Source organism: Bos javanicus, chromosome 15 (assembly GCF_032452875.1).
Source record: "Bos javanicus breed banteng chromosome 15, ARS-OSU_banteng_1.0, whole genome shotgun sequence".
Taxonomy (NCBI): Eukaryota; Metazoa; Chordata; class Mammalia; order Artiodactyla; family Bovidae; genus Bos; species Bos javanicus.
The window spans coordinates 18,016,197-18,031,435 of record NC_083882.1 but is presented as its reverse complement, the minus strand read 5'-3'; the positions used below and the strand labels follow the sequence as shown (position 1 = coordinate 18,031,435).

General features: G+C 36.6%; 1 protein-coding gene across 3 annotated transcripts in view; it reads right to left on the bottom strand.

Annotated features, from left to right (window-relative positions):
- Window positions 1-8,071: 8,071 nt before the first annotated feature.
- ATM (ATM serine/threonine kinase) overlaps window positions 8,072-15,239 on the bottom strand; it is a 152,252-nt gene continuing 145,084 nt past the window's right edge. For all 3 annotated transcript variants that reach the window (XM_061440214.1, XM_061440213.1, XM_061440215.1), the window contains 2 exons: window positions 12,152-12,288; window positions 8,072-12,057 (listed from right to left, as the gene is read on the bottom strand). In XM_061440214.1, the coding sequence (XP_061296198.1) occupies window positions 11,874-12,057; window positions 12,152-12,288 (321 nt within the window). In that variant the 3' untranslated portion in view covers window positions 8,072-11,873. The remainder of the gene's footprint in view (window positions 12,058-12,151; window positions 12,289-15,239) is intronic.

The following is a 15,239-nucleotide window of genomic DNA, read 5'->3' as shown; positions in this document are numbered from 1 at the left end:
GTAGTCACATATGAATGTGAGAATAGCACCATAAAGAAGGCTGAGCACTGAAGAATTGATGCTTTTGAACTGTGGTGTTAGAGAAGACTCTTGAGAGTCCCTTGCACTGCAAGGAGATCCAACCAGTCCATCCTAAAGGAAATCAGTCCTGGGTGTTCATTGGAAGGACTGATGTTGAAGCTAAAACTCCAATACTTTGGCTACCTGATGCAAAGAACTGACTTATTGGAAAAGACCCTGATGCTGGGAAAGATTGAAGGCGGGAGGAGAAGGGGATGACAGAGGATGAGATTGTTGGATGGTATCACTGACTTGATGGACATGAGTTTGAGTAAACTCTGGGAGTTGGTGGTGGATAGGGAGGCCTGGTGTGCTGCAGTTCATGGGGTCGCAGAGTCGGACACGACTCAGTGACTGAACTGAACTGAACTGAATCAGAGAAAGTGTGCTGCTAGGCGCCCTAGAAGTTTTCTAAATAAGGCCACTTCACCAAGATTGGAAAAGCTAACCAACCTACCTAGTACATAGAAATAAACACAGAGAATTAGGCAAAATGAGGAGATAGAAATTTATGTTCCAAATAGTGGAATAAGACAAAACATCAGGAAAAGAACTAAACATCTATCTATCTAACAACAAAATATTTATCTATCAGATAAAGAGTTCAAGGTAGATTGTAAATGTGCTCACTGAACTCTGGAGAAGAACAGAGAACACCATGACGATTTAAGCAAGGAATTAGAAAATATAAAGAAAAACCAAAAGCAGTTGACAAATAAAATAACTGAAATAAAAAACATACTAGAAGGAATTAACAGTAGATTAGATAATACAAAGGAATGGATCATCAGATTAGAAGACAAAGTAGTAGAAATTCCCAAACTGAACAGAGAAATGAGAAAATAATTTTAGAAAATGAGTATAGTTTAAAAGACCTCTATGACAACATAGAACATACTATTAATAGCATTCACATTATAGGGGTCCTAGAAGAAGACAGAAAAGGGAAGATAACTTATCTGATAAATAATCACTGAAAAATTTCCTAACACGGGGAAAGAAAAAGACATCAAAGTTCACGAAGCACTGCTGCTGCTGCTAAGTCGCTTGAGTCATGTCTGACTCTGTGCGACCCCAGAGATGACAGCCCACCAGGCTCCCCCATCCCTGGGATTCTCCAGGCAAGTACACTGGAGTTGGTTGCCATTTCCTTCTCCAGTGCATGAAAGGGAAAAGTGAAAGTGAAGTCGCTCAGTCATGTCCGACTCTTAGCGACCCCATGGACTGCAGCCTACCAGGCTCCTCCGTCCATGGGATTTTCCAGGCAAGAGTACTGGAGTGGGGTGCCATTGCCTTCTCCTCACGAAGTACAGAGAATCCCAAACAAGATGATTCAAAGAAGTCCATATAAAGACACATCATAATTGAAATTGCAAAGGGAGTTCTCTGGTGGCCTAGTGGTTAGGATTCTAGGCTTTCACTGTTGTGGCCTGGGGTTCAATCTCTGGTCAGGAAACTGAGATCCCAGAAGAAGCCCAGTGCAGCCAAAAGAAAAAAAAAAGTTTTTAATTAAAATCACAGAAATGCAAGGTAAAGAGAATTTCAGGAGCAGCATGAGAAAAGCAGTTAGTAAAATACAAAGAAACCTCCATAGGGAATCAGCTGAATTTTCAGCAACAATTTTGTAGGCCAAAAGGGAGTGTCGTGATTAAGTGGCAAAAACTTACAACCAAGAATACCCTACCTGGCAGGTTGTCCCTCAGACCTAAAGGAGAGATAAAGAGTTTCAAGGACAAACGAAAGCTAAAATGGTTCAACACCATGAAACTGGCTATATTTATATGTTATAGGGAGCTTTGTGGTAACCAGAAACCAAAACCAATAATAGACACACAAGAAGCATAAAGGAATCTAAACACAAAACTAAAGAAAACCATCAATTCACAAGGAAAGAAGACAAAAGAAAAAAGAAACAAAAAGTAACTACAAAATCAACCAGAAAACAATTAACAAAATGACAATAAAAACATGTATATCACTAATCACTTTAAATGTAAATGGACTAAATGTTCCAACCGAAAGACTCAGAACAGTTGAATGTTGACTGTTGAAAGACACAGAACAGAAAAACAAGACCCATACATGCTGCCAACCAGAGACTCATTTCAGATCTACAGACAGACACAGACTGAGTCGTAAGATGAAAAAAAGGTATTCCATGCAAAAGGAAATCAAATGAAAACCAGGATACCAATACTTATATCAGACAAAATAGATTTTAAAACACATACTGTAACAAGAGACAAAGAAGGACATTACATGATGAAGGGATCCATCCAAAAGGGTAAAACTGTCGGGGTGCACCAAACATAGGAACACTTAAATACATAGAGCAAACATCAGCAGACATAAAGGAAGAAACTGATAATAACACAGAAGGGGACTTTTAACACCTCATTTACATCAATGGATGGATCATCTGACAAAACCAGTAAGGAAAAACACTGGCCTTAAATGACACATTAGACCAGATGAACTTGATAGATTACAATACATATACAATACATTCCATCAAAAGTAGCTGAATATACATTCTTTTCAGTGCATGTGGAACATCTTCCAGGAAAGACCACATGCTAGGCCAGAAAACAAGTCTCAATAAACTTAAGAAGATTGAAATTGTATCAAGTATCTTTTCTGATCACATGGCATGACACTGGAAATCAATCTACAAGAAAAAAACTACAAAAAACACAAAAATGGGGAGGCTAAACAACATGCTACTAAACCACCAATGAGTCATTAAATAAATCAATGAGGAAATTAAAAACTGCCCAAAGACAAATGAAAATAAAAACACAATGATCCAAAATCTATGGAAAAAAAGCAAAGCAGCTCTAAGAGGGAAGTTTATAGTAATACAATCTTACCTCAGGAAACAAGAATTATCTCAAATAAACAATCTAAAGTTAGATCTAAAAGAATGAGAAAAAGAACAAACAAAACCCAGAGTTATTAGGAAGGAAATCATAGAACTCAGAGCAGAGATAAATGAAATGAGATTAAAAAAAAAAAAAGATTAGTGAAACTAAGAGGTAGTTCTTTGAAAGATAAAATTGACAAGCCTTTTTATCAGAATCATCACGAAAAAGAAAGGCCCAAATAAATGAAACCAGAAATTAAGGAAGAGAAGTTACAAACAAAAGTCCAGGACCAGATAGATAACTTCAACTAAATTCTGTTCAACATTTAAATAAAAATATACACCTGTTATCAAACTATTTCAAAAAACTGAAGTGGATGGATGCTTCTAAAATTACTCTGTAAGACCAGCATCACTCTGTAAAACCAGAGACATCACAATTACAGGACCAAATTACTGACAAATACAGATGCAAAAATCCTCAACAAAATATTAGTAAGTGGAATTCAACCACATATTAAAGGGATCATATACCATGAAGTGGGATTTATACAGGGATGAAAGGACAATTCCAAACCCACAAATCAATGAAATATACCACATTAAAAAATTGAAGAATAAATCCCATGATTATCTCAATAAACACAGAACTTTTGACAAAATTCAACACCCATTTATGATAAAAAGTCCAAAGACAGTGGGACAGAGGGAGCATAGTCCAACATAATAAAGCCCACATATTACAAACCTATTACCAACATAATACTCAATGGTGAAAAGCTGAAAGAATTTTCTCTAAGATCAGGAATAGGACAAGGATGCTCATTCTTGCCACTTTTATTCAATACAGTATTGGAACTCATAGCCATAACAGTAAGATGAGAAAAAGAAATAAAAGGAATCCAAACTGAAAAGGAAGAAATAACTCTGTTTGCAGATGACTTGATACTATATATAGAAAATCCTAAAGATGCCACCAAAAACCTATAAGAATTAATAAAGGAATTCAGTGAAGTTGCAGGACACAAAATTAATATACAGAAATCTGTTTTGTTTCTGTACACTAAAAACAAGATATGAAAAAGAAAAGTTAAGGGAATAATTCCATTTAAAATTACATCAAAAAGAATAAAATCCCTAGGGAAAAAATCTACGGAGGTAAAACTTTTCCAACATACTTAGAAAACTAAAATACATTATTGAAAGAAATTGAGATGACACAAATGGAAAGATATACTGTGCTCATAGATTAGAAGAATATTATTAAAATAACTATACCACCCAAGGCAATCTACAGATTTAATGCAATCCCTATCAAAATACCAAGGGCATTTTTCACAGAACCCAAACAAATAATTTTATAAATTGTATCGAAACACAAAAGATCCAGAATAGCCAAAGCAAACTTGGCAAAGAAGAACAAAGCTGGTGGTTATCATGCTTGCCAATTTCAAACAACACTACAAAGCTACAGTCATCAAAACAGGATGGTACTGGTATAAAAACAGGCAGATCAACTGAACAGAATAGAAAGACTAGAAATAAACCTCCACACTTTTGGTAAATTTATCTATAACAAAGAGTCAAAAATATGGGAAAAGATAGCCTCTTCAATAAATGGTGTTGAGAAAATCAGATAGCTACATGCAAAACAATAAAAGTGAACTATTATTTTTCTATACCATATACAAAACTAAATTCAAACTGAATTAAAAATTGAAGTCATAAAATTCCAAGAAGACAACAAAGGCAGTATGATCTTTGACAACGATCTTAAAAAAAAAAGTAATACCTTTTTTTGATCTGTCTCCTCAGGCAAGGGAAAGCAAGACAAAAAAATAAACTAACATGATTATATTAAAGAAGAAAGCTATCAGCAAAATGAAAAGGCAGTCTATTGCAAAGGAAAAGACACTTGCAAAGGACAAATCCAATAGGAGGTTAATATCCAAAATATACTCAACTAAACATCAAAAAACCAAACAACCCAATGAAAAGATAGAAGTCTTGAATAGATATTTTTTCCAAAGAAGACATACAGATAGCCAACAGACATATTAAAAGATGCTCAACATCACGGATCATCAAGGAAATGCAAAACAAAACCACAATGAGTTATCACCTTATACCTCTCAAAAGAGCCATCATCATAAAAACAACAAATTACAAGTGTTGATGACAAGGATGTGAGGAAAAGGAAACCATGGTGCACTGTTTTATGAGAAAAAGTTCTAGAGGGTTCTCAAAAAATTAAGATGAGAACTGACATATGGCCCAGAAATTTCACTTCTGGATGTCTACCCCCAACAAAAAACAAAATTCAAAAAGATATACGAACTGCAATTTTCATAGCAGCATTACAATAGCTAAGAAATAAGTGCAACATGAGTGTCAAGCAATAGATGAATGGATAAAGAAGATGTGGCATATATATAATGGCATACTACTCAGCCATTAAGAAAAGAATGAAATATCACCATTTGCAGCAACACAGATGAATCTAGAGGGTAGAGTAAGTATAGTAAGTGAAATAAGTCAGAGAAAGACAAATAGTGCATTATGTCACGCACATGTGGATTCTAAAAAACAAAACACAGCAAAATGAAAGAAGACTCACAGATGCAGAGAATAGGCTGTTGTCAGAGGGCAGACGGTGTAGGGGGCAAAATGGGTGAAGAGAAATTAAGAGGTACAAACCTCCAGTTATAAAATAAATAAACCTGGGGGATATAATATACAGCATAAAGAATATGGTCAATAATACTGTAATAACCTTATATAGGGACAGATGGTTATCAGATTTATGGAAGTGATTTAATAATGTACACAAATGTCAAATCACCATTGAGTACACCTGAAGCTAACATAATACTGTATATAAACAATATTTCAATTGAAAAAGATAAAGTAAAAACAAAACAAACAAACCCCCCCGCAAAAAAAAATCTGCAACCAGCTGAGTGATTACCATTTTCTCTCTTAAAATTCTTCCAACTCTTCACAATCATGGATAAAACTTTTAAATACTGCTTAAGCAGTAAGAAATATTAAGTATTTACAAAGAATTATAAATCTACAGTGAATATTCTAATACTAGGCAACATTTTGGGGTGGTTTTCATATAACTTAACATTAAGCAAAGCAGAACCAGGTTTTCAGAACTGTCAACAGACAATTGTTTTCCTCCTAAAACTTGTTGTTCCTTGAAATAACTCATTGGATTTATAAAAAGTATACAATTTTTTTTCTTGCAAGGATGACACAAAATGCATTAAGATGGCTACAACTGAAACAAAAAAATCAGAAAATAGCAGGTGTTTGTGAGGATGTGGAGAAATCAAAGCCCTTTGGCACTGTTTGTAGGAATGCAAAACACTTTGACCACTATGGAAAACAGCATGGTGTTTCCATCAAAAAATCCAAAATAGAAGTACCATATGATCCAGTGATTTCAATTCTAGGTACATATCCAAAAGGATTAAAAACAGAGTCTTAAAGAGGTATTTGTACACCCCTGCTCAATAGCAGTATTATTTACAATAGCAAAAAGAGGAAAGTAACTCAAATGTTTATAAACAGATAAATGGATAGACAAAAATGCGATCTATACATACCATGGGATACTTTCAGTCTTTAAAAAAAGAAATTATGATATACAGCAACAGGAATGAACATTAATAATAAGGTGAAATAGTAAACCAGTGAAATAATTCAGTCACAAAAAGACAAATGCTTATAGGAGGTGGCAAGGGCAGTGAAATTCAGACAGAATATAGAATGGTGTTTGCCAAGGGCTGGGCACAGGGGAGCATGGGGAGCTGTGCATGTGTATAGAACTTCAGTTTTACAAGGTGAAAAGTATGCTGTAGATTGGCTGGACTACAGTATGAATGTACTATACCACTACTGAACTGTACACTTAAAAATGGTCAAGATGGTAAATTTTATGTTACATCTATTTTACAATTTTAAAAAATAGCAAATCACATTAATAGGTGACCAGCTATGAACACACACAAGCAACGCAAGATCTATAAGCCACATCATGACCATTTCTTTCCTGGTTTGGAAATATGTACTAACCTTACACTTTGAACATTATGTGTCAATGTTTCATGCTCTCACCATGTTAGTGACAACAAAAAATGTCTTCAGATGTTGCTAAATGGGGGCAGTGGGAAAGTAAAATAACCTCCTAAGATCTACTGCTTTAGAATTACACATTGTACATTAGTGTAAAAGTATGTACTTTTACATATTGCTGTATGTTAAAAAAAATTATACATGCGGTACCTCATGGGAAAAGTGATTTTCAGGGAATAATTTTCATTAGGTTTTTGCCTTATTCATCAAATTCAGAGTCTAATGTCTGTAAAAACTTTGTACTATATTTATGCAAAATTCACTTTTTCAGAAACTGGACAAAGGAACTTGAAACTCTAAGAGAAGACCAAAGTTACTGATTTTTTAAAAATGATAAATACGCAGAATGCAAACTTCACATTTAGAGTATCACAATCTTTGTGTCTGTCATATTGTAGTATATTTCTTATAGACTGCAGAAATGTCAACTAGATCACTCTCTGGCCTCTGCTTCCAAAAAAGAGCATTCATTTGGCTTTCTGTCACAAGGTAATCAAGAAAAACTATTTAGAAAGAGATACATCATACTGGTCTGTTCCTGTGTAGCAGACTTCCCAGTTCACACTACACTGTAAACTGCCTATATACCCCAGACTAGGAGTTCTACAGGGATGGTTATGCCCTTCTACCTTACTGTTGCAAAGGAGGCAATGGCACCCCACTCCAGTACTCTTGCCTGGAAAGTCCCATGGGCAGAGGAGCCTGGTAGGCTGCAGGCCACGGGGTTGCTAAGAGTCAGACATGACTGAGCGACTTCACTTTCACTTTTCCCTTTCATGCATTGGAGAAGGAAATGGCAACCCACTCCAGTGTTCTTGCCTGGAGAATCCCAGGGACGGGGGAGCCTGGTGGGCTTCTGTCTCTGGGGTCGCACAGAGTCAGACACAACTGAAGTGACTTAGCAGCAGCAGCAGCAGCAGGTTACTGCTGTCTCCCTATGAACCAGCACCATGCTTGGCACACAAAACACTCAAAATATTTGAATACAATGAATGAGTCAGCATATATTTTTTTTAAGATTTATTTTAAAACAGGTAACAGAATAACTGCAGCCATGAAATTAAAAGGCACTTGCTCCTTGGAAGAAAAGTTATGACCGACCTAGACAGCATATTAAAAAGCAGAGACATTACTTTGCCAACAAAGGTTCATGGAGTCAAAGCTCTGGTTTTTCCAGTAGTCATGTATGGATGTGAGAGTTGGACCATGAAGAAAACTGAGCACCGAAGAATTGATGCTTTTGAACTGTGGTGTTGGAGAAGACTCTTGAGAGTTCCTTGGACAGCAAGAAGATCCAACCAGTCCCTCCTAAAGAAATCAGTCCTGAATATTCATTGGAAGGACTGATGCTAAAGCTGAAACTCCAATACTTTGGCCACCTGATGCGAAGAACTGACTCATTGGAAATGACCGTGATGCTGGGAAAGACTGAAGGCAGGAGAAGGGGATGACAGAGGATGAGATGGTTGGATGGCATCACTGACTCAACGGACATACGAGTAAGTTCTGGGAGTTGGTGATGGACAGGGAAGTCTGATGCATTGCAGTCCATGGGGTTGCAAAGAGTTTCACATGACTGAGTGACTGAACTGAACTGAACAGAACAGAATAATAAAGATATACATTCAACAGTACTGAAATAAATCTACAAAAAAATATGTAATTTCATTAAGATGCAATTAAAATATTTAAAGTGGCATATATGTCCACATTTCAAGGCAGTATACTAGCTTTTAGGTAATTAAAGACTAGCCTACTTTAATCTTTAAAAAGACCAAAGTTTTTCCTCTTTGTGTTTATTTGCTTTAAGCCATATTTAAATTTTTAGCCATTTCTAAGCATATATATTTTAAGTATATACTATAATGACCATGGATTTATTTTACCTACTAATTAGGAAGATATTTTGGGGTGGTATGATCAGCACAGAGAATAGTGGAAGGGATATTATCTCCCTTAATCTGAACACAACTCTTAAGTCTATAATTTATTTGCTTTTCTAGTAGCTTCTCTCCTTGGTTTCCAGTGACCTTATGAGCAACTGACTGGTGAAGCCTAAATTCTTTTCACTTGAAAGATTTCTATGTTAAAGACTGTCTGTATTAAACCTGTACCTTCTTCAGTTTATTATATTTGGGTCTTGGACAAGTTACTTTATTTCCCCAGCTGTAAGCTGAGATAATATCACTAATCTTGCAAAAGATGCTGCATATAAGGTATGTCAGGTACTCAGGATACAATAAATATTCTATCATAAATATTTAAGAAATTCAACCACTCCTTATTTGTTCCCAGTAAATTTCTATCTTATTCATTTCCAAATAGTGTTCCTGATGTCATAATTTTTAGAATCTTAATTCTATCACCTATGAATTAGCTATTCCCTCTGGTTGTTATCTGGCAAGCTTTTCATAGCCTGAATAAGATAGGAGTTTTACAGCATATCATTCAAGGTTGAAAAGTAGATTAATAATGTTACTCAAAACTATCTGGATATATCAATTAGTAAGAATCAGCAATTAATTCACTTACCTATACTATCATCTAGCTGATCATTTCTTATTCCACGCATCAATATTTCAAGGTTTTTTAATTTTTAAAAACCTTTTTACTTTTCAAGGCTTTCTTAAAGACATCCTAAGTTTACTGTATTCCCTCGATTCACTGTGGTAATAAACCTACCAATATATATTAAATATTCATTTAGGAAGTTTATAAGAAAAAAATACATATCACAATAAGCTTCTAATTTCAAATGCAAAATAGAAAATTTAAAAACAGTTTCCCAGAAACCAAACTAAGAAATTTATAGTATGAAAAGTTCTGGAGATTGTTTTTGGAGAAAAGAGAAGGTGGAGAGATCAAATGAACCTGACATTGGCAAAAGAAACAAATACGAACCTGTCATCAGAAGAAACTGCTTACATAACCACCTAAGGTACAGATAAAAAGAAAGCTCTACCACCCATTTCTTAATCTCTGCAGATACGGACAGTTTCCTAAGGATGGAGGATTATAGTCAGACAAGTCAGTAGTTTTACTTGTTTGTCTATTGACAGTATGTGGACAGAAGGGTTCTGTTTCTAGCTATATATCAAACTTGATACCTAAACCCCTCCCTGCCAACAAAACACACAGAAATGCTAGATAAGATACAAGAAATGATTTTTAAATGCATAACAGAAGTTATAAGAAAGAGGAATTTCTTATGGTCAGAAATTTTCAGTTTCAGAAGGAAACTAAAAACCAGAGCAAACTTGCCAGTTTCACTAATCTATGAATTCAGCTGTAACATCTCTAAGAGGACTTTAAAAGGGCAGTGGGCAATAACTAAATGCACCTCCCCTTGTGTCCACAGTAAAGCTGGGACACACGCAGGTTTGTACCAGCCCACTAGCACAGGGACATAATGAGGGAAAATGTCTGTTTTGGCCTGGTAGTCTTCCCTCAGTAAGTGTATGGTTCTCTTCAGGTCAGGAAACCCTGAAGCCAAGAAATTAAAGTAAAAGTAGTCCTCTGTCTTTGATAGCCCTGGAACTATGACATAACCAGATATAAAGCTTTTCTGGAAAGAATTATTCTTAACCCAGGTCACTCAAGATTCCCATGAGAAGGTCCTACTGAAAATAAGCTCACCTTATAAAATCACATAATACATGGATAAACAGTCCACCAAAGATAAGAACCAATAGATACAAACAGAACCTAAAGTTAAAAAAAACAAACTGGACATCATGAAACAAATAATAGGAAAATCTGAAGAATGGTACATACCTAGAAATGAATAACAACTTTTAAAGGAAAAATCTAGTGAATAGTTTAAAAAGGATATTATATAGCAAGCGACAAGAGAATTCATGAACTAGAAGACAGATATGAAGGCATTATAGAAAGATAAAGTACTGGAAACACAGAGAGCTTAAAAGATAAAGAGAATAGAATGAGAAAGTCTAATAAACATTTCTAAAAAAAAGGTAACCATACTGTATCTGTGAAATTTGTTCTCCATATTGTAACATCTTCATTATTGAGCAGCACTGAATGTGACCTTACTATTGAAAATCCAACGTATTTACTTACGATGGTATATAGATGGTTACAATTTTAAAGTTTTTCCTTCCTTTTATAGACTAATATTAAATAATTAATCATTCATATATAATATCTGGGAAACAAGTTTTAATTAAAACCTCATCAAAGTTAGCAGTATATTTATTTGTTCTGACTATAACAGTGATTTTACTGATTCAGTGATTCTACTGAAACTGATACAAGTATGTACTTGAGAAGAAAAAACAAATATTTAGCATGATTAGAGCATGATTTGGAGAAGGCAATGGCACCCCACTCCAGTACTCTTGCCTGGAAAATCCCATGGACGGAGGAGCCTGGTAGGCTTCAGTCCATGGGGTTGCTAGGAGTCAGACACGACTGAGCGACTTCACTTTGACTTTTCACTTTCATGCATTGGAGGAGGAAATGGCAACCCACTCCAGTGTTCTTGCCTGGAGAATCCCAGGGACGGGGGAGCCTGGTGGGCTGCCGTCTATGGGGTCACACAGAGTTGGACACGACTGAAGCGACTTAGCAGCAGCAGCAGCAGAGCATGATTGACAGTTATGTCTAAAGGGCTTGAGACTAGTAATGCAGCTTTAGGGAACTGAAGCAAGTATTAAACATTTTTTAAAAAACACAGTAATTCACTTAGTTCAATATTAATACTTATTCAAAGTATGTGGGTGGGTTAACAATGAAGGCCAAAATACAATTTATAAAGGCTGAATCCAAGGCAATCACATGCATAATATCACACCCAAGCTTTCCATCCTGGGAAAAGTCGGCTGAGATTTTTCGGGTCCATGGCCTGCTGTATGAGCAAATTCACCTGTCCACCAACACTGAGCACGGTTCCTTCCTCTACTCCTTTTAGTTTCTCTTGCAGTCTCATCAAGACACGTTCAGCTACTTTGTTGAAACTCTGGTCAATATCACTAATGACAAAAACAAAGATTTTAATGAGGTAGAACAGTTTAAAGGGTCTTGGGAACAGGAGAATCGGAACAACTGTCAACAGATCCTGCTCACCTGAGATTTCGTTTGCATTCCTGGTCATCTGCATTTAGAGTGGAGTGGAGCTCACTTTCATCGTCTGGCCTCTGTTGTAAATATAAAGCTTTTAGAGGATTCATGGTCCAGTCAAAGAGAGGATCATATAGGAGGACCTAGATAGAGAACATATGCATTAGAAGAACAATGTGCACTCTGAACAGTATTATAATAGAGACCAACCACACGGCAGCTGACTGGGATGGAGGGGCAAATTTATCACATGTGCTTCATGCCTCCTTGTGGAGAAAACTGCACTAACATGATGCTCTGGGCTTCTCCTCCCATCTGAATCCATTCTTCCTCCCAACTGGGGGCTGTGACATTGTCTGACCATGGTTCCTGACAGAAACTGATCAATTAAAAGGTCATAAGCACTAGTCACGTTCTTTCCTTCTCTCTCACCTCTTGACGAGTATGGCCCTGGGTAAGAACATTTGTTTGCAGGCCCCAATTCTCCAGGTGAGCTGGACCAAGGGACAGATTAGGTTGTGGGCGGTGGACAGCAGAAGCAAGTCTATTTGGACCTTACTTCTAAGCCATATTCTCCAACAGTTGTATCAGTGATAAACCTGACATTCCAATCTCTTACTTTTTTTAGTACTATTTAATCTAATTAATTTATTATATTTCTACACTTTAAAGCTATTCTTTACTCAAGTTCAGACTATACTTTTAAAAAAAAATTTATTTAATTGGAGGATAATTACTTTATACAATATTGTGATGGTTTCTGCCATACATCAACATGAATCAGCCAGAGGTATACATGTGTCCCCCTATTATGAACTCTTTTCCCACCTCCCTCCACATCCCAGCCCTCTGGGTTGGCCCAGAGAGAGCACTGACTTTGGGTGTCCTGCTTCATGCATCGAACTTGCACTGGTCATCTGTTTTACATGTGGTGATATACATGTTTCAATGCTATTCTCTCAGAGCATTCCACCCTTGCCTTTTCCCAGAGTCCAAAAGTCTGTTCTTTACATTTGGTCTCTTTTGTTGTCCTGCATGTAGGATTATCATTACTGTGTTTCTAAATTCCATATATTTATATTAATATACAGTATTGGTGTTTTTTTTCTGATTTAACTTCACTCATATAATAGGCTCCAGTTTCATCCATCTCATTAGAACTAACTCAACTGCATTTCTTTTTATAGCTGAGTAATATTCCATTGCCTCTTGAGAAACCTATATGCAGGTGAGGAAGCAAGAGTTCAAACTGGCCATGGAACAACAGACTGGTTCCAAATAGGAAAAGGAGTATGTCAAGGCTGTATATTGTCACCCTGCTTATTTAACTTCTATGCAGAGTACATCATGAGAAATGCTGGGCTGGAAGAAGCACAAGCTGGAATCAAGATTGCCAGGAGAAATATCAATATCCTCAGATATGCAGATGACACCACCCTTATGGCAGAAAGTGAAAAGGAACTAAAAAGCCACTTGATGAAAGTGAAAGTGGACAGTGAAAAAGTTGACTTAAAGCTCAACATTCAGAAAACTAAGATCATGGCATCTGGTCCCATCACTTCATGGGAAATAGATGGGGAACCAGTGCAAACAGTGTCAGACTTTATTTTTTTGGGCTCCAAAATCACTGCAGATGGTGACTGCAGCCATAAAACTAAAAGACGCTTACTTCTTGGAAGGAAAGTTATGACCAACCTAGATAGCATATTCAAAAGCAGAGACGTTACTTTGCCAACAAACGTTCATCTAGTCAAGGCTATGGTTTTTCCAGTGGTCACGTATGGATGTGAGAAGAAAGCTGAGTGCTGAAGAATTGATGCTTTGAACTGTGGTGTTGGAGAAGACTCTTGAGAGTCCCATGGACTGCAAGGAGATCCAACCAGTCCATTCTAAAGGAGATCAGTCCTGGGTATTCTTTGAAAGGAATGATGCTAAAGCTGAAACTCCAGTACTTGACCACTTCATGCAAAGAGTTGACTCGTTGGAAAAGTCTCTAATGCTGGGAGGGATTGGGGGCAGGAGGAAAAGGGGACGACAGAGGATGAGATGGCTGGGTCACATCACAGACTTAATGGACGTGCGTTTGGGTGAACTCCGGGAGTCGGTGATGGACAGGGAGACCTGGAGTGCTGCAATTCATGGGGTGGCAAAGAGTCGGACACAATTGAGCGACTGAACTGAACTGAACTGAATATTCCATTGTGGATATGTACCACGACTTCCTTATCCATTTGTCTGCCAATGGACATCTAGGCTGCTTCCATGTCCTAGCTATTGGAAAACAGTGCTGCAATCAAGAGTAGGGTACATGTTTCTCTTTCAATTCTGTTTCCCTTGGGGTGTCTGCCCAGCAGTGCAATTGCTGGGTCCTATGGCAGTTCTATTCCCAGTTTTTAAAGGAATCTCCACACTGGTCTCCATAGTGGTAGTATAAGTTTACATTCCCACCAAGAGTGTAAGAGGGTTACCTTTTTCCCACATACTCTGCAGCATTTATTTGTAGACTTTTTGATGATAGCCATTTTGACCAGCATGAGACAATTCATCATTGTGGTTTTGATTTACATTTCCCTAATAATGAGTGATCTTGAGCATCTCTTTATGTGTTTATTAGCCATCTGTATGTCTTCTTTGGAGAAATGTCTGTTTAGTTTTCTTACTTATTTTTTGATTGGGTTGTTCGTTTTTCTGGTATTGAGCTTCATGAATTGCTTGTATATTTTGGAGATTAATTCTTTGTCAGTTGCTTCATTTGCTATTATTTTCTCCCATTCTGAAGGTTGTCTTTTCACCATGCTTATCGTTTCCATCGTTGTGCAGAAGTTTTTAAGCTTAACTAGGTCCCATTTGTTTATTTTTATTTCCATTATTCTGGGAAGTAATCAGAGAAGATATCTTCAGGTGATTTTATGTCAGAGAGTGTTTTGCTTGTTTTCCTCTAAGAGTTTTATATTTTCTGGTGGTACATTTAAGTCTTTTAAATCCACTTTTGAGTTTATTTCTGTGTATGGTGTTATAAAGTATTCTAGTTTCATTCTTTTAAATGTGGTTTACCAGTGTTCCCAGCATCACTTATTGAAGAGGCTGTCTTTTT